This window comes from Sinocyclocheilus anshuiensis, unplaced genomic scaffold (assembly GCF_001515605.1).
Source record: "Sinocyclocheilus anshuiensis isolate Anshui unplaced genomic scaffold, SAMN03320099.WGS_v1.1 scaffold1378, whole genome shotgun sequence".
NCBI classification, from domain to species: domain Eukaryota; kingdom Metazoa; phylum Chordata; class Actinopteri; order Cypriniformes; family Cyprinidae; genus Sinocyclocheilus; species Sinocyclocheilus anshuiensis.
Window position 1 is genome coordinate 49,777 of NW_015554155.1, and position 20,263 is coordinate 70,039.

Below are 20,263 nucleotides of genomic sequence, written 5' to 3' on the forward strand. Positions count from 1 at the left end.
TACATGATAAATACCAAATATGTTATAGCTTGACTACAAGTTTAAAAACAACGCTGCAATTGTTACCATCATGAAATGTCTACACAGGCGATAATGCCAAAAAGAAAGAGAAAAACCGGAAAATAGGCATGTTTTATTCAAGACATTATCATATGACATCAACATGCATTTATCATTCTTACAATCACCGCCAGAATGTCCAACTTCACCATGATGAACTTAAAATTGGGTTCTATTATTTTTCCTCAAGCGGTCACATCTTAACGTGTTTTATATTTGCACACAAAAGCCAAGCAGTCACTCCTGCACTCTAAAAAAAGATGGTTCTTTACATGCAGTAATGGTTTTATTTAGAACCATAGCATTCTGAAGAACCCTTTCATGCTGAAATGGTTCTTTGTGCTAGAGTTTAGGGTTCTTTATTCCCACCCTTTGGTTTTTCAAATCTGTAATTGACAAAGCAACGCATACTGATTTTCTGGAGTTCAGTGATCCAACAGTGATCCAACTAATACCCCCCACCAAAGCCGTAAACCTAGGGGAAACTCTCCACATTGTATATCTAAACACAACTGTGCATTTCAGATGCGGTCACATCCTGCAACCTCATCATCTGCAGAGAGGAACTGCCATTCAATCACATCAAAATACATAATGATTAACTTAAAGGCATCATAGAGGATTGTGAAAATATTTCACTGGAGCTTGGTCTTCAATACACTATTTTATGTTCTATTTTGTTTTATTTCTTTAAGTATTTATTTTCCATTGTCATTCATTAATGTATTCTGCTATTAACTGTTGTTAGAACACTTGTAATTTTTGCTACAATTTCACGTCATTAAAAAAGTACCTAATTGACACGTTGTTGTTGTTGTTGATTTTATGTAAAACCCTAATAGACACTTCAAGATATTATAAGACCAGGCAGATAGAGGGGTAAAAAACAATATTAATAAATAATATATAATAATACTAATATTAATGATATTAACATAGTAATATTAATGAAAAAATATCATTAAAAAGGTTATTTATAAAACCAATAAGGTCCTATATAGCAATTTCAAAGCATGGTTCTATATGGAACCCTATAAAAAAGGTTCTATTTAGAACTAAAAAGGGTTCTGCTATTGTTACAAGCCTGGTACTGTTTAGAACCATTTTTCTTAAGAGTGTGAGGTGAAATGAATGACTCCTTTTCATGTTTATGTAACCCTAAATTTGTGTATTATCATGTACACTGTCTATATAATTTGAATCCCAGTAAAATCCACTTTGGAGACTTTACAGGGTATTCAATAGCTTTGATGTTGCGCTGTCTGTGTTTACCGGCATAGAGCAGCTATCAGTCTCTGAGCTGGCAGGTTTCAGCCAACCAGCACTTGAGAAATCCTCACATTTCAGAACATTCTACTCTAATTAGTTCATATTTCCCTCACCGTTCATCACTGTATGACATTAACATTAAACGTAACTGCTGTGCCCTGATTTTGAACCCCACAACAGAACAGAAACACACAATAATAAGTATCCACTCTCAAAAACATCCTGTGAGAAACACTGTCGAACGGTATTTTCCAGTCCATATCTCATGTTGTAAACTTGTTTAAAGAACATTTCAAACAACTGAAGTCGTAAGCAAGTCATGACACAAACATCAAACTCAGCTAACAGAGTAAAATCTGGTCCTGACATGTGCGTATCTGCACTATGACCAGAAAACACATCCTACAGCAAAAACCAACACATCCAAATCTTGTCATGAGGTGTGGTTCTATTTCGAGTTGGAGGAAAGACAAAACAATGATTCAGTATCCAAAACTGGAGTCTGACATTTATACAAACAACTAAAATGTCCTCGATCTAGGGGTAGGCGATTTGACGTTTTTATATGATTGATCCTGAAGACGTTGACGATCTACTTTTCAAGTGAATCGTAGAAATCGTGATCTTACGTCTTTATAAAAATGTTAAAACTACAGCAATAAATGCCTACTTGATGACTGTGACTGTGAAATTATATCACGTGTCTCTATTATGTGTCTTGTGTGAAATTATGTGTGACGAATTTGAAAACAATTCAACGTGAGCTAGCAGAAGTAGTGCGATGATTTAAATCTTAGTTTCAGTTTCAATTTTAATAAAACGATCATTGTGCCACATGCCGTTCCTTTCATTTAGTTCCATTCAGCAGTGTGATTTCACCACTTCTTAAAAGCCCAACAACATCCAAATCGGTCAAATCACGTAAAGTGACTACTGTTGCATGATATACTAAAAAGGCATTTGACAATTTAAGAGTGAATAAGCAACATGCATGAAAGAGAAAATAAAAGCACAGCACACGCTTGATGTTAAGAAGAGTTATTAAGAGTTATTAAGCGGTCAAACATTTGAGAAAGAAAACACGTGTATCAATAAATTGGATCCGTGCAGCTCTTAAAGTGACAGCAAGCTAATATTCCTGCTGCTGTCTGTATGTATAATGTTAATCAAACAACAACAACAAAAAAAGAAAATCACACTGATCTTGGCTAACTTTAGTAGCTTTAATAAGAATCAATGTATGAATGTTTAATTCTAGGGGTGTGAGAAAATATCGATACACGTAATTATCGCAATATTTTTGATACTGTATCGATTCTCTAAAACACAATATTGATATATATTTTTTTTTATATCATACAAGATTCATGGTAATTTTTTTGTTTTGATTTTATATCCCGACTGCTAGATTGCAGTCTTATCTCTGAACTTACACAGTGACGGGAAGCATAAGGACATGCCACTAATGTTAGCGTTAATATAGTTCGCTGCTAGTAATGAAGGATGAAAGAATTGTTCCAGCTCCCGCCTCGTTGTAAAAAGCTGAAGTGTGGCGTCAATTCGGCTTTCATTGCAGACAAGGCACAAAAGAGATTGACAAAAGTCATGCGGTGTGTAAAATGTGCAATGCCAGTGTCAAATATTCAAAGAACACACACGTCTGCGGCACATTACAGCTTAAAGCTCCACGGCCACCGGAGTTGATCACGGCCACTCTAGTCAATGCTTGTGTTTATAGCAGCCACGCTACGGCACGTTCCAGAAGCGCCTCTCCGCGCTGCTTCGCTAAAGATAGGTGCCTAGTCTATTTTTGACAGATGCGCGTCCAAGCCGCACATACTTAGATAAATGAGGATGTGTTTTAAACGACTAAAAAGAGCTACAAATCTTTTATCCTTGACGGTCATAACTAGACTTTGATATGATGTAAGTCATGAAGCGCACTTTTACTTTTGGAGTGAATTTGCATTTAAATTTCTCCACCGCATTTACACACTGACACTCTCCACACACGTGTGTGTGTGTTCATGTGTGCTCATGTTCTTCACACAGTTCTTCATGTTCTTCCTGCAAGAACTTTATTTTTCATTGATATTAAGCAGATGTACTAATTCTTTTGTTCAGATCAAAATGTTGTGACGTTACAATTTTAAACTTAAACTGCGAACCTTTAAAGGGGTCATATGATGCGATTTCAATTTTTCCTTTCTCTTTGGAGTGTTACAAGCTCTTGGTGCATAAAGAAGATCTGTAAAGTTGCAAAGACTAAAGTCTCAAATCCAAAATAATGTTCTTTTTAGCAGCATCATATGACCCCTTTAAAGCAGGGTCTAAAATATATATATATGGTCTGTTTATAACAGCTTACATTTTATACATTTAATTTAACTAAAGAATCCTGCAAGCACTTTATTTTCCCCCTTTACTCATACTGCACAAAAGGTGTTTCAATATCGTTGAATGTTACAGGGACTAATTAATGCAAATGCAGATCCCACTGTGTTCTGGTTAAATAACTTTTTTTTTTTAAGGTTTGCATATCGTGAAGTGTTTTTAATGACAGCTTTCCTAAAATTATATCCTAGCCTATTCCTAATATAAGAAATATCCCAAAATATCGTCTTGCTTACAGTATCGCAACATATCGTATCACAACCCCTGTAATCGTGATATGTATCATATCGTCAGATTCTTGCCGATACACAGCCCTGTTTAATTCATGCAGTGCTTTACATTTTGATAACTTTATTCAACTTCTGTATTATCTCTTACTTGAATATTACTGTTAAATAAAACTACTGTACCTAAAAACACTGCTTATATCATTTATGTCTTTGTTTTATTTTCATTTGTCCTTTTGTTTGTTACTTGCATCTATGTTCTTATGATTAATAACAAAGATAAAATGACATAAATGACTATATCATGATATAAACTGTTATTGTAAAACAATTACTTATATTGTGAAATAAGATTTTGGTCATATTTCCCACCCCTCATGCCCTCAAATATAAGTCAAATGAGTGTGATTTTGTGACGTGTGAACTTTTTCACCATCTGAGTTTGACGGGGCAATTGAGCTTAATAATGACCATCTAATTTGGCTTTATCCTTTTATGCTAACTTATCAATGTTGCAAAGATCTACACATACCGGTAGGCTTGGCTGTATCATAGACTGGTAGTTGCTCACCATAGGCCTGTGTGGTGGCACTGGCATGTGATTATTATTATTATTTTTTTTATTATTCATTTATTTATTTTTTAAAGGGGGAGAAAATGGTCAAAATGCACAGGGGTATTTTTTTAATTAATAGACAAGATAATGAACTATAGGTTACGACAAAAACATAAAATAACAGGAAAAGTTATTGAATAATAGATAGTCCTCATATATGTTCCATGAGGACTATCTATTATTCAATAACTTTTCCTGTTATTTTATGTTTTTGTCGTGGTATCAGTTCAGTAGTAGTATTGAGATTTTAAATTTTAGTATCGTGACAACACTAAACATGACTGTCGAAAAAAGGCAGTCTACTGCGGAACATGCTCTATTAATAGTGCATTAACTGCGAAAGAGACTGTTCCCCTTCTGTGTGCAGATGAGCAAAGTATACTTGGGGTTTCAGGCACACACATAAACATAATATCTGCTGCTGTCTGTGTCATTAATGTTAATCAAACATAAAAAGACAGAAATCTCTCAAAAAGAGAGGAAATCTCTCACTGCCCTTGACTGAATCACTTTATAACTTTAATAAGAATCAATGTGCATGCTGTCATAGGCACATGTCATAAGTCATAGGCTTGTTCCACTCTGGATATTCTCAATAGTAGGCTACATCTCAAAATTGGGAATATCGCGATTCAGAACGTGGATCGTGATTGTGTGTTATAAGATCGTGATATGATATTTTGGGAAGATCGCCCACCCCTAACTCAATCATATTTTACATTTTTCTGAACAAAACATCAGCTGTCCTTGAACATGCAACACATGCTACCGCAATGCTCAGGTGCTGTAGATGGTTGCAAGGGCATTGCAGTATAGTTTCAACATTATGTGTAGCAATTTTTAGCATGATGTTATGTTGCCGTGGGACAGCAGACAAAGCTTTGCAATATATAGCTTTTTTATTTTGTGTTCTTTCTTGGTCAACTATGGCATTTTTGTGGTCTAATACTTGAGTATAATGATGTTAAACTGTATATTTGAACTCTGTCTCTGGCAGTGTCCTACTACAATGTGCAAGTTTCAAGTGGCATATGACTTGGTGGTCTCTTTCTTCTTATCATTAAAAATTTTAATCAAATACATTTAGAAATTATTTGGTAAGCAGTTTTGTTACAAGCCGTATAATGTACAGTCAGCTGGTCATTATTGCAGATCAACCTGTTGTGGTATTATTTTGTTATTATGACTATCTAGTGCCTTGCAAAGTATTTGAGAAAAGTAAAATAATAAATAAATATTTGATTTGTTTTTATAGCTAATTGATAGAGGTTTTATTCAATTTCTTGGGCACCTAACGCAGGGTTTCCCAGTTGCATACCAGAAAGGCAAACCACCAAGGAGTCCTTCCGTCAACGCAATTCTGTGATATTTTGGCTTGTTTTTTTTTTTCTTCCATCCAGAGAAAAAAAACATGATTGATCTCTGAAAAAATATATATAAATAAAAGGCACGCCTCACCTCAAACCCTTATTTGATTTGTGGAGATATATGTCAAAGTTTAACACTTTGGGTTAGTGGTTTGTTCAAATTCAACCACAGAAAATTCAAGAAATACAAAGACTTTGTCCAAAAATAAAACACTCTCATATTCAAATATTTGTATTATCTTTGTTACTTTTCTTATTTACTGGAAATTTTAATCCATCTTCAGGCATTCTGGTCTAAATCAGACAGTAGAGACAGCTAAACAGTAGGGAGTTGGCGTCTCTTTGCGTCACCACCACATTAACATCTAACCTGAAATGGCTCATCACACAGGTGTGCAGGGGAGACAAAACACATCCCATCTGTTCTGGGCTTTGGAAAAATTCTTCTGATGCCCGAGTTCTGCACTATATCAATAATGTAAAGCAAATATTTTGCTTCGCAAAACAAGTGAGTGTTTTTCCAGAAATCCATAGAGCCATCCCACAATTGGCCTTAACAATGCTGTCCAAAAAACAAGATATGCAAAGGAATATGCTATAATTTGCATGGTAAAGGGTATGAAAGATTAGCAAATTTGTGATGTCAAAACATCCAGATTCCAGGAAGAATGCCAGTAGACCAGAGCAGCAGCGTAACTGAAAAAATAAATGTCCTGAGCAAAATGTAACTCATAGGGTTTTCCAAAGGGTTGATGTGCCAGACGCAAATACAACAAATAGCAAAATGACACAAGTGTAATTTATTTTGGCTGTCTGAAGTCAAACACACCACCGGGTGCTCTGAACAAAGGTGCAAAGCAGTTCAGCATCAAAGATCCTCAAGCTCTTGTTGATGATCGTATTGTGACTACTTATTACAACTGATCAAACAAAATTGTATAAAATGAAACACAGTTAACAATGTCAGAGAGTTGGGGTAGAGGTCATTCAATCCAAATGCTCCAGATGTTTCCATATTATCACTTATCAGGAAAATGAAAGTGATCAATCCAAGTTCATAAAACAGTTCATCAGTGAAACCTTTCACCAGCTGCAGTGAGAAACAAAGAGATGTTTAAAGAAGGCAAATCATTTGACAAATTCAATCATCTTTGTTTTTCTATTTTAAAAGAACTATGAAGACATCTGCATTCATTTTTTCTGTCAAGCACATTTTGTCTGCTATAATAAACATCTTAATGGCGAACCCGAACGATCTAGGCCAAAACTGCAATATTTGATTGCAAAACAGCCACTTTGACCAAAACAAAGTGTCACTTCCGTGACACAATTCCAGTCGATATCACCACCTTATCTTTCCATGAAACAATCAACCCTGAAATCAACATCATATTAGCCATAAAACATTAATAGAGGTGTTAAAACGAGATCAGTCGTAATAAACTTCAAAGATTTATATGGTCTCCCAATTGAGTTTTCCACTGTCCAGTGGCAGCAAAACATTTCCTCTGTACATCAGAAGTGTCATTTCTAGCCACAAGGCACTCATTTACGCTAGTAATGTTAGCATAGACTTCGCATTTGTGATTTTGCCAGGAATTGACTCTTTCGTTTAAAAGGAAATCAAAGCAGGAAGCAGATACCAATAACAAAACAGACATAAAAAGGAGGACTATCCTTACAGGACAATGCTGTGGATAAAAAGCTTATTTTAATGACAAATAGTCAGTCATCAAGACATAATTCTCCAAACACAGGACACGAATCTTGTGTTTATTATTCCGATTCGGTGAGCAATGACAAATATAATGATCCTTTTTCCAACTCAGTGATTCTGTTTTTTTAATTTTTCTGATATGTTGGTGTTATATCTTTCACTTGGATGTTATAAGCTGCACTGAGTAAATACAGCTGGATAAAACAAAAACTGTCTGGCTTCATTTCAGGCTGCAAAGCAACAAAATGTGATTATTTTAAAGGGGGTGATTATTTTCTATACCCACTGTAGCTGTATGATTATCTCTGATTTAAACTTCAGTAGCAATTGAGTTTTAATTCATCAAAACAGTTAAAAAAAATTATTTGATTATCACACCGTCTACACCGGATGCGACAGTTGTCGCGCCGCAACAGCGTAAGGCTATCTACACTGGACGCGACAAAACAACCGTTGCAAATCATTTGAATTTTTTGTCAGTACTTCATAGACAGAACGAGGCATCAGTCAGTTTAATGTCGGGGATTTGTCGTGTCGCACCGCATCCAGTGTAGACAGCATCACTGATTATAATGGGTTCTATAGTATTTCCGCTCGCGTCCGGTATAGACACGGTGTCAGTGACCTTGTGCATTTACTTGTGTAAAGGCTTTACATTGTTTATGTTTTTACTAAAGCTTTTTTATTCATGACAAATGCTGCACAAGGTCACTGATAATCAGATAATTTGTTGAATTAATGTTTTGATTCATTAAAACTGAATTGCTACTGAAGTTTAAATCAGAGATGCTGATATTTGAAAAATGCCAAATATCGGCTGACCACTACTTTAGACATTACAGTCATTCATTATAAAATAAACTGACTGAAACAGCCAAGAAAACATTGCTCACCCACTAACACTGAGAGCTAATTTGCTGCAGGACTCCAATACATGGACCAGCTCATCAGAAACTGAAGAATTCTCCAACATTAATATACTGCCTGCCTCTATTTCCAGCAGTTCACTGTCATGTATAAAGAGAGAGATCACACAAACATCTGCACTTGGAAACGCTTAAAAACACCCTGTTTTGTCCATGATATATTTAGTGTTCCACACCAGGTTTTACTTACATTATGCAATCCATTTTTCCGCATGCAGGTCTAATCAATACAGGATCTTATAAAGAAAATAACCGGCAAGGTCTCTGATACCACTGAATTTACTGTCCTTTAAACAGCAGCATCATTTATAGCCAATAAAATTCAAGTGTCACCCATTGTGAGATTAGCATTATAGCTTTATAATGTTTGTTCCTGACAAATATAGTAAGTCACACTCACCAATAAGACCAATAGGCCTACCTCAGAACATAATGCGTCATACAACAGCTTATTGTCTCTAAACAACTTGGAACTTGACCTTCTTCTGTGGAACACTAAACACAATATTTTGAACAATGTTTCTGTCAATACAATGAAAGTCAGTGTGGTCCAAAACCACAGTGGATCCCACTAACACATTTTGTAGAATCTACAGGTTTTGTAGAGTCATACAGGTTTGAAACAACATGATGGTGACAGGATTTTCATTTTGAGGGTGAATTATCTTTATAAAACCATATTAATTGTGAAAAGGCTCGACAATAATTTTTCTTCTGGACTAGTCAGGTATATTTTTACTTGCCCCGCTGCCAATTTCACTGGCCCCAGAACAAAAAACATAGTAAATTTATTATTTGGGATAAACCCCTTGATATGCATCATCTCATTTTCAAGGGGGTCCTACATATTTTACTTTAATACACATCTGTGCATATGTCAGAAAAACATATGCATGATTTGCGACATCTGATATCATCATTCACTTCAATAACATGAGAAAAGCACCTCTGAGTAGTTCTTCTAAATTAGGAATGTGCATTGCCTTCTCATTTATTATCTTTACCTAAAGGGGATAAAAATTCCAGCTGTTCCAGTGAGGATGATGCATGAATTCACACAATCCCCCACAGACGTCAGGAACACTGAGTTCCCCAGCACAGCACAGCCATTTATGCACTAAATATCTGTATGAGCCTATGCCATGAGTGACAGAGACGATTCAGCAAGAGCAGCCCTTAAAGACTGAAGCCTGGAGGAAAGCCAGCTTATCTGATGCTCTCAGTAGAGGCTAGTCAGTGTCTTTGAGCTACTGAAAGAAAGGCCTCACTCATTTGATATCTATGGACGCTTATCATTGCTGAGAAAGACACTGCAACATCACCAAGACTCCATCGAAACATAAACAGTTGTCTATTCAGAGAAGACACAGGCTATAATAAAGCCAGTGGAAATGGCTGGAGTTCAGCTCACAATTAAAGAATTTATGCGTATGGGTGTTTTCATACCAAAGTCCCTTTAAGGCACGTCATTTCACTCGGCGGCCATATTTGAAACGCCTCTCGGGCATGCAAGTGCAGCTCCTATCTCTCTGAATGGGGAAACATCAAATTCTACAAAACTGTTCACCAAGCTTACGATTAAATTTGATATTTGAAATCACCAATGAAATCTGACGACAACTGTCATAAATGTTTATTCAAAAAAAAAGCTTATTTTTCAGGCTAGATCAGCCAGTGCGCATGCGCAGTCCTAAGCACACGTCTCAGAATGCTGAATGTTTTTATAGCGACCAAGACTTTTAACGGCACCTGCAGTGACACGACGACTTTACCGATTAGCAATTGGCTCTTTTATTCAGAAGGCGCGGCTTCCTTCGATATCGAACTTTGCATTTTTCCCCATTCAAAACACGAGTGACATGTATTGGGTATTCTATAGTCTGTGTTTCATACTTAAGTCTTGGTCTTAAAAAAAAAAAAAAATCAAACTTAGATTTAAGTGGACTAAAAAGTATGTTTCCCTTAGCGATGCACCATTTGTTTTTTGTTTTTTTACCAAAACACTGAAACTGAAATTAAAGCAGAAAATCAATATTGTCAACCCAGCCCTAGCATCCACACAGCTGATATATTTACCTGTTGTAGTTTATCCCTGTTTTGCGCATGAAATTAGACATTGACAGTCAAAACGCACCATCGGAGAAGCGCCAACTAAACATCAGTTTCGATCAATGATTTTGGCTGTCCAAAACGGTTTATAAAAAATATTTTCAGCAGCCAAAATTTTGGTGCATCACTAGTTTTCAAGTCAATATCCTTGAAAGTGGGCTATATATCGAACTATGTAATTCAATTTTCTGTTGTAATATCATAGCTAGCATGCAAGTTTGCAAGGTAGTCCAGTCTGGATCCTCAAGCCTTCATTTGTGCTGAACACTTCAGTCACTTTAAAAGGGTCCAGTTCACCTTACAGTTTGTTTGGAATATTCATATATGATCTAAAATTTGTGTGACCCACTCTCAGTGTGTGAAAACACTTAAGAGATAGAATGAAACTTTTCACTGCTCCTCTGTGGCTTTAAACAAAGCATGAGAGCAACTTCTTAAAGGAGACTAACTCAGCAATGAACCTTTTGTCACTTTGGATGGAAAAGCATCAGCAATATGACAGCTTTCAAATTCAAATTATTGTAGTGTCTCTGAGCCCCTGAGAAAGAGGGGTTCAGGTAATAATATGGATAATAGCATGTCTATGTATAGTACACAGAATAAATATCTCATTAGTGTTCCGCACAGTGTGCACAGTATGCGCAGTCCATGACCTATTTTGCAAAGCCACCTGACTCCAAAAACAAACGCATGCAGTCAATCATGACCAGTCTCAGCTACAATCTACTACAGTCTGACACACAAGAACGTTGATGAAGCAAAGTCTGCCTCTGCTTTTATGCAACACCGTACAATCTGACAAGCAAAAATCATAAAAAGGCTGGGGGAAAAAATGGCATGCACCAGAATTTAATAAGTTCCTCCATCTCCTACTGATGTGAGATAAATGTAACATCGTCTGAATATGTAATATGGAGTTCACACTCAATGAAGTGGGGAATCACTTTTATTCAGAGGCCCAAACTTGAGCAAAATTTTGAGTTTGGTGCATTACTTTTCTTATTTATATGTAAATCAATGAGATCTCAATAACAGTAAAGCAGACTACTTAAATAAATTGCATATTATTAGTAAGCATTAGTAAGATATTTAAACGGTTAGATTTATAATCAAAGCTCTGTGGTTTTGAATGTGGGGGGGTGGACAAGACATATAATGCAATGAAAAGAGAGATTGACAAAATCATTCCTCAAAAGCCTGGTGGACCATATTTGAACATATTTTAACATGATTTTTCAAAGAAATATTGGATAATCAAGTTCAGTATGTAATAATCGTGAAATATTAATAACAATATAAAAGTTAGTTTACTTAAAAAAAAAATAATGACCTACAAGACCTTAAGGCGGACGTATTTAGAATTGTACTAAAAGGCCTTTTAAGTGACGTGACGTGGCCAAGTATGGTGACCCATACTCAGAATTAGTGCTCTGCATTTATCTCATCCAAAGTGCACACACACAGCAGTGAACACACACACCGTGAACATGCACCCGGAGCAGTGGGCAGCCATTTATGCTGCGGCGCCCGGGGAGCAGTTGGGGGTTCGGTGCCTTGCTCGAGGGCACCTCAGTCGTGGTATTGAAGGTGGAGAGAGCGCTGTGCATTCACTCCCCCCACCTACAATCCCTGCCGGTACGAGACTCGAACCCGCAACCTTTGGGTTACGAGTCCGACTCTCTAACCATTAGGCCACGACTTCCCCATAATTGCTAAAAGGTATGAACTACGGATCAGATGGCAGAAAGCATGTAGTAGATTGAGTAAAACCGGTTTTTCAGTAAAGTTTTGATCATGTTGACAGCTTAGAGGCCATAGAAATTCATGTATCAAATGTCATACAGTAGAATTTTAAAAATCTGTTTTTGTTTGTTGTTTTGTCAACACTATATGGCACTTCTTCCTTCATCAAAGCTCGGAATGAAAAGACGTGCAAGAATGTGTCATTTCCCTCACTACAAGTGTTTTAAAAACAACTATTTCTTTTGACAGTTAAGGAGTTAAATGAGTGTAATAAGGGATAGTGAACATCACTTTGTTTTGTGTGCAGACGTGCGCTTTCCAGATGACCTGCTGCCTGCTTCCTTCGGCATCTGTGCATGTAAACGTGATCATGTGCTTTGAATGAGAGCAGCGTGGAGCACCTGTAGATTGCGCACAGCTCGAGACACGTAAAGTCCTGTTTCCACTGCATCCGCTTTCCACAACACAAGAAGAGCTCTCCGGCAGATCCTTATGAACGGACACACACAGCGAGAGAGCACCGGGCAGCTCTCTACTGACCCAAACCTCGCGGCTAACGTTAAATGTGGAAATCAATGCAGCGTAGCGCGCTTAAATCGCCAGTTAGAGATCAATGCGCGTGGCTTGGAAACAAATAGTAACAAGCAACCACTTGAGTCACCGCGCACTGTTTACATGTACACGCGACAAATACAGTAGGTGTGTAAGTGAATGGTGCTAAAACACTCATTTATCAAATAAAAGACACATTATACGGCATGTTATTATGAAAACATTAGCATGAGCCGTGTTGTACATACATATTAAGCAATGGCAATTCTTTTAAACCTCCCATTTACACAAGCACGTACTAGCTACTTAATTCATAAGCACAAACAGCAACAGCCAGTGTTGTTCCCTGCTAAAACCGACACATACTTCCTATTGATACCGATTATAGTACGTCAAAGAAAGTGAAATCCATCTGCTAATCTCTTGAACCACAGCAGCAGCGGTATTGCTTGTTGCTAACGGCCTAAATAAATCACAACACTCCTCCACACACACACCGAAACTTACCAGACTTGTCCTGGTCGTATCCCACCACTATGAAATAATCAGCCAGTCTAGCCATGGTTTCCTCTTTTGGCGAAATTCTGCAGCACAATTCAGCATTTTTCTTTCTTCAAAAGCACAGCCATGTTTGACACAGAGGGAGCCAGTGCGCCTGCGTGGACTCGCGTGCCTGGGCGTGGGTCCTTCATTCACTTACACGGGCGATAATGAACATACTACACAGTCATACTGCGGAAAATGATTTTCCTTGACGTGAATAATGCCATGTAATATTATAATAACGCAAAATTAATTACTGTTTATTTATTAATTTAGTCTTAGTGTGGACTATGCAAAAGTATGATCCACAGTATTTCAAATGTAAATGTAAAAGTTCCAAAATAATATTATATACAATATGTGATAATAATAAACAGAGTTGGCCACTACAACTTTTTTTTTTTACATTTATTTCTCAGGTGGGAGAGATGTATTCCAGCTGATCCCTAATGTAGATCAGGGCAGGGCAACTTCGGTCCTGGAGGGCCACTGTCCTGCAGAGTTTAGCTCCAACCCTAATCAAACACACCTGAACAAGCTAATCAATGTCTTCAAGATCACACGAGAAGGCTACAGTCAGGTGTGTTTGGAGCTAAACTCTGCAGGACTGAAGTTGCCCAGCCCTGATCTAGATCCTCTGGACCAGCTAATGACCAGTGTTGGGGGTAACGCATTACAAGTAACGCAAGTTACGTAATCAGATTACTTTTTTTAAGTAACTAGTATGTATTGACTGACAGCTCTTGTGTTGCCATATTGAGAGAAATCGGGAGTATGTGCAGAGGTGTTGAACATGATGCTTACTGTAGTTCTACACTAAATATGAACAGATTCAGTTTTCCTCGAAATTAATAAAAAGTCAAATGCAAATTCAGAACATTATACAAACCTGCAATAATTAAATATGTTAAATAAGACAAATGTCATTTATGTATTTAATCCCATTTTATTAACCAATGTTTTTGCTGCTGACCTTCGATGATCCAATTCAACCATACTAAGCAAAAATGACACATTTGTGTTTCATTTTTGTTATTGCTGAATAGTGTTGAACTTTCTTCTCCTGCGTCATATTCTTCATGCAAATTGTTTGAGCTGCGCCCTCTACTGTACAGATGTGAATTCACTTTTCCTTCAGCCTGAGGCTCATCCATTTCACTTTTGTTGTGAAAGGGCTTTTACATTTGTAAAAAAAGAACTTTTTATATTAAAAACAAACAAATAAGCCCAGCCCAGATTTAAAAAGTAACGCAAAAGTAACGTAACGCATTACTTTCCATAAAAAGTAACTAAGTAACGTAAATAGTTACTTTTTTAGGGAGTAACGCAATATTGTAATGCATTACTTTTAAAAGTAACTTTTCCCAACACTGGCTAATGACCATACATCATCCAGTTAGTAAACAAGTAATAGCCTACCAGCTATCAGTAGAAGGGTAACACATGGACCATATATAATCTCATTTATGCAGAATAGAACAGGAAAGTGAATATTAGGAAATATGTATAATAATCCACCATAAAAAGTTTTAAACACTGTCCCACTCTAAATATTTGTTACAACAGACCCTCACAAATAATTTACTGAAATTTTACCATCCAGTTCTCAATGAAAAACTAAAATAAACATTTCAAATTATTGATTTATATTCTTTATTCTCATTAAGAATAAAGTGTTTTTCCATGTGAAGTGCCTAAAATCCAATTCACCTTGCTAAAAAAAATAAAAGAACTAATAAACTATTCTAAAATAGTTGTTTAGCTTATCTGTACAACAATTTAATGCTGCATAACCTTTACAAAAATAATGCTTTGCTATTTATTAATATATGTGATTATACTTTGTTATATGAATGCTACTTTGATATATAGATTGATTGCCATATTAAATTATTATTGTAATTTATTGTATCTAACAAGGTACTACCATCGTAATACCATGGTTTGTTCAGACTATTTTTCATCTGTTTACACACACTCTAAAAAATGCTGGGTTAAATATAACCCAGCGCTGGGTTAAAAAGGGATTGGGTTGAGCAATTGGGTTGTTTTGACCCAGCAGTTGGGTTGTTTTGACCCAGTGATTGGGTTGTTTTGACCCCGCGATTGGGGTATTTTGAACCCAACGCTGGGTCAAAACAGCCCAATTGCTGGGTTTGTCCCTTTTTAACCCAGCGCTGGGTTATATTTAACCCAGTATTTTTTAGAGTGCATGATCACTCTAAAACAACAACAGTATGAAGCATAGAGATGACAACTCAATGACATCAGGGTGTTTAGTGACTCATTGTTAACTGTAGCATTCCTAGGCATGTAACACAAGACCTACGTCCCACCTGCATCTGTGGGTTCCCTCATCATACTTCATTAAATATCAACAATCCTTGTGATGGCTACGGTATGTTGATTTGGCAAACAATATTTACCATATTTGGGCTGAGAAGCAAACAACTGGATGGTGTCAGTGTGTGGATGTTGTGCAATCTTTGACTTCCCATATAAGGATAAATCAGGGTTGCACAGTAATTAACATGAGCTAATGACATTTTTGTGAAATACATGTTGGCTGTTCTATGAAAAATCACACAAATTAATTTTAGAAATTATTTTATCAGAAGAATTTAATCTGATCTAGTCTAAAGTGAGTGGGGGAAACTAGGTGAAGGTCAGTAGGCATTCTCCCAAAAAATTTTAATGTATTGTTATCTGTGTTTATTATCCAGAAATAGAGAGTCTTGCCTCTTACATAGAAAATCTGACAAGTGTAACTCAAAGGCACTTTAGTAGTCTTAGATCAACTCTTTGATCAAATCTTTCTGTACTGTTATATAAAACTCTTCCGTTTTATATCTGATCTTATTGGACTATTAAAAATTATTTTCTTTAATAAATAATTATTATATTATATTACATTACATTATATTATATTATATAAAACCAGATTGATTGCACTGGCCATTATTTTTATGCAGAATAGTACTTTTATGTCAAGTTAAAGATTTGTCTTTTTGTCTTTGTCTGACAGATAATAGTTGTACCCCCAACCAACACCCAGATTTAAAAATCATGAGCAATGTAATAGAAGAAACTGAATTCATTGTAACATTGAGATTTTTAAAAAAATCAAAGAATTTCCCAGATTGGCAGTTGGTTATTATTCCCAGAAACTCTGATAACAATCCATTAAGTAATTTCAGCAATAACCCATGAATAGCCCCAGTTTCGTTTTGCTCTAATTGAGATTGTTATAGAGAGGAAATGCTGGGATGAGAGAGCGTGTTAGATATGCCCCTCCCATCTCCCTGCAGTATAAATTCACTTACGCCTGCTGTGGAGAGTCAGACTATTAGCAGAGTATCACCACTGCAACAGCATCAACAGCAAGTGAAACGCCTCTGGATTACTTTCTACACAGACTTCTGAAGCCAACCCAAGAGTACTTCAACACAGGTATGCATTTTTAAAGGAAGCTTATGTGTTTCTGTTAGCTGCTCAGTGTCTTTTCTTTTAGAGTCAAGGCTCATATGCATAGGTTATCTGTAGTTATATAAGAAACCGAGTCCCAGTTTTGCATCTATAAGCCAGGGAACTTGCTTCTGTCTGTTAGGCAAAAACTTAATCTCATTTGAAGGGAATTTGAGTGATTTTTTTAATTAGGTGCGGATGGAGTTAAAGACACTGTGTTTTGTAAACACCCACTGTTTTGTACATCATTGTCCCTTTTACTGCTTATCAGTGACCTGAAGCACAGTTGCAAGTTTACTTATTCATAGAAAGTGCGACCTCAGTTTGACATTGTAAATAAATGCATGATGAATGTAAATAGCGTGGATTTTGGACTCTTATGCAAGCGTGAGCAAAGCATGGTTGGCACAGAGTAGGGGAGTTGCATGCAGGTTTCAGCTGCTTCCTTTCAAAGTGGATATCTAACAGATGATTCATTTGCTTTTTCCTTCAAGGTTTCAGTCACGATGCAACTGATTCTGCAGTCAATCTTCTGCTGCTGCCTGCTGGCCACCTTTGCATCTGGTGTGGACAGTGCAAAACATGACCTGAAAAGAAGGTAAGCTGATGTGTTGATTTAGGATTTTTAGTCAGGGTTGGAACTGGTTGAAAAGTTTCTAATGAACATGTTTTCTCTTCTTGATACTTAGTGTCCGTCTGCAGAGATCAAGAAGGGATTTGAGCCTTGCTGCACTGAGGACTTTAGACAACAGCCAGTTTGTCAGACCGGACGATGTCAAAGACAACTTAAGGCCACATTCCAGGTAAGAATTACCAAGCGTTACCAGCTGAAAATTATGTCATTGTCTTCTCTAAGTTAAGTGTAGTTTCACATGATGAAGCTGGAATACAAACTTGTCAACCAAGGAACATTAAACTAAAAGCAATTGCTCAGGAACTCCATGCAGGCATTCGGACAATGTCAAAGACAACTTAAGGCCACATTCCAGGTAAGAATTACCAAGCGTTACCAGCTGAAAATTATGTCATTGTCTTCTCTAAGTTAAGTGTAGTTTCACATGATGAAGCTGGAATACAAACTTGTCAACCAAGGAACATTAAACTAAAAGCAATTGCTCAGGAACTCCATGCAGGCATTAATGTCCTCTTCCCTTGTCTGCCTTTCCAGCACTGACATCAGCATAAGGACAAAACGCTCCAAGAACTCCATCAACCAGTCCAGGAGAGCGGGCTGCTCGCTTGGCACCTGCACGGTGCATGTGCTGGCACACCGTCTCCATGACCTCAACAACAAGCTGAAGATCGGGAATGCACCCGCTGACAAGATCAATCCCTTCGGGTACGGCCGGCGGCGAAGGTCCGTTCCAGAGAAAGTAATGACACTGCGACAGGAGGGCAGCAGGCTGCGGATGGTGTGGAGCAGCTCAAACTCTCAATCACGGCTGCACAAGCTGGAAGCGCTGCTCAGACGGACGTGAGCGCACAGGGTGGGAGCGCTCGGGGACGCTGCGACAGAGGCTCGCCGGCCAGCTATGAAATTCTAGAAATGCCTCAGACTCCTGCCAAGAGTTCTCCAGCGCATTCTTTTCCAAGCACAGGGGCTGGAAGAGCAATCTTGCCTTCCTCGGAAGAGAAATCAACAAAGAGAGGCGCAGAAATAACAGCAGCTGTTGAAAATGAGGAGGGGATGCAGATGGAGAAACTGAATAAGTGTGCCTTGGATATGAGCAAGATATCATTGCACTGAAGTGGACTGGCCTCAGGGAAAAGCAGAACCTCCTCTCTTGGGACAAATGGACTGCTCTCCTGGTGAACCTATCGGTGGGAATTCAGCCCCTAGTTTAGCTGATCCTGTCCAGTGACTGTCAGAAAGTCTTTGGACCTGAACAGGGAAAGATTCATGATTCTAGAAAGGAATACACAGAGAGACGTTTAAAATGCCAATGAAGGTGTTTCTAATTTGGAATCACATTTTTGGACACTGTAAGCAGGATGAATGCCTTTGATTATATGAACTGTCTGTGCCAGTCCACAAGGATTGTATTCTAACTTACTTGAACATTGTTGTTGTTATTTGTATAGAGATATGTGCAATCTATTTCATTTTTTATTGCAAGTATATGTATATTTGAAAAAAAAAGGTCAAAGATATTACTATTTAATTAGTTTTATATTACTTAATACTACTTACAGAGATAGAGCTATTTTTGTACAGGGAAAACATAAGGGCATTGAAGGTAGCGTTATATTGATTATTCATTTATGTCAAGGATGTCTCAAGCTGTGGTATAGGATCACTTTTTATGCAATTATATATTTGTAAATGGGATCTATTTTATTTGTGTGCTTGTGTGTGAAATGGATTAATGTTGTCATTCAATAAACTTTTACATACAATTAAAGCTGATGTCTTCTGGACCTCGACTGTTTGTTCTACAGGAAGTGAAGGTAGTAAAAGGAAAGTGTCTCTCCATTGTTCCTCATCCGGATTGCCGAGTGGACAGACAGATGATCAGCACCTGGTCTGGGTTATTTAATGTTAAAGGCCCTGGGGTGCCTGACAAATGGGGTGCCAAGTGCATTCCTTCTTTCCATTTTCCATACCTACTCACTTCATACAAAGTGGGTTATCTGTATTTGAAGGAGGAATGGGCCAGGACTGTTTAATGGGACCTCTGCAGGGGGTGGGTTTGCAGGATGTAGAGCAGAGGTGATAGGACATTCCACTTAAACACATCATTTTCATTCCTGTCTTAATGAGATGGAACTTCCAAAATGCACTTTTTACTGTTGCACTCATATAACCCAAATGTGACCCTGGACCACAAAACCAGTCTTAAGTGTCAATTTTTCAAAATTGAGATTATTCATCACTTATACATTTCCATTGATGTATGGTTTGTTAGGATAGGACAATATTTGGTCGAGATACAACTATTTGAATATCTGGAATCTGAGGGTGCAAAAAAATCTAAATAGAGAAAATCGCCTTTAAAGTTATCCAAATGAAGTCCTTAGCAATGCATATTACTAATCAAAAATTAAGTTTTGATATATTTACGGTAGGAAATTAGCAAAATATCTTCATGGAACATGATCTTTACTTAATATCCTAATGATTTTTGGCATAAAAGAAAAATCTATCATTTTGACCCATACAATGTATTTATGGCTATTGCTACAAATATACCCCAGCGACTTAAGACTGGTTTTGTTCTCCAGGGTCACAAATATAAAAGGACCATAAGATGCTAATCACAAATGAACACATACTG

At 37.2% G+C, this 20,263-nt stretch overlaps 2 protein-coding genes across 2 annotated transcripts in view; one reads left to right on the top strand and one right to left on the bottom strand.

The window, feature by feature from the left end:
- LOC107670781 (myotubularin-related protein 13-like) overlaps positions 1-13,624 on the bottom strand; it is a gene marked incomplete at its 3' end in the record, with an annotated part of 63,063 nt that extends 49,439 nt beyond the window's left edge. The window contains exon 1 of the mRNA XM_016463544.1: positions 13,488-13,624. Coding sequence (XP_016319030.1) covers positions 13,488-13,542 — 55 coding nt within the window. The remainder of the gene's footprint in view (positions 1-13,487) is intronic.
- Positions 13,625-15,843: 2,219 nt separating this feature from the next.
- On the top strand, positions 15,844-19,340 carry adma (adrenomedullin a). The gene is made up of 5 exons (XM_016463554.1): positions 15,844-15,921; positions 16,832-16,973; positions 17,483-17,586; positions 17,678-17,791; positions 18,157-19,340. Exons 3-5 carry the CDS (start codon positions 17,495-17,497, stop codon positions 18,464-18,466), a joined length of 516 nt encoding a protein of 171 aa, XP_016319040.1. The 5' UTR covers positions 15,844-15,921; positions 16,832-16,973; positions 17,483-17,494; the 3' UTR covers positions 18,467-19,340.
- Positions 19,341-20,263: the final 923 nt, after the last annotated feature.

Excerpts from the sequence above, each read along its gene's own strand:
- adma (XM_016463554.1), top strand. The coding sequence starts at position 17,495 with ATGCAACTGATTCTGCAGTCAATCTTCTGCTGCTGCCTGCTGGCCACC. Across the intron at positions 17,587-17,677 it reads AAACATGACCTGAAAAGAAG|TGTCCGTCTGCAGAGATCAA; the intron begins GTAAGCTGATGT and ends CTTGATACTTAG. Across the intron at positions 17,792-18,156 it reads AACTTAAGGCCACATTCCAG|CACTGACATCAGCATAAGGA; the intron begins GTAAGAATTACC and ends CTGCCTTTCCAG.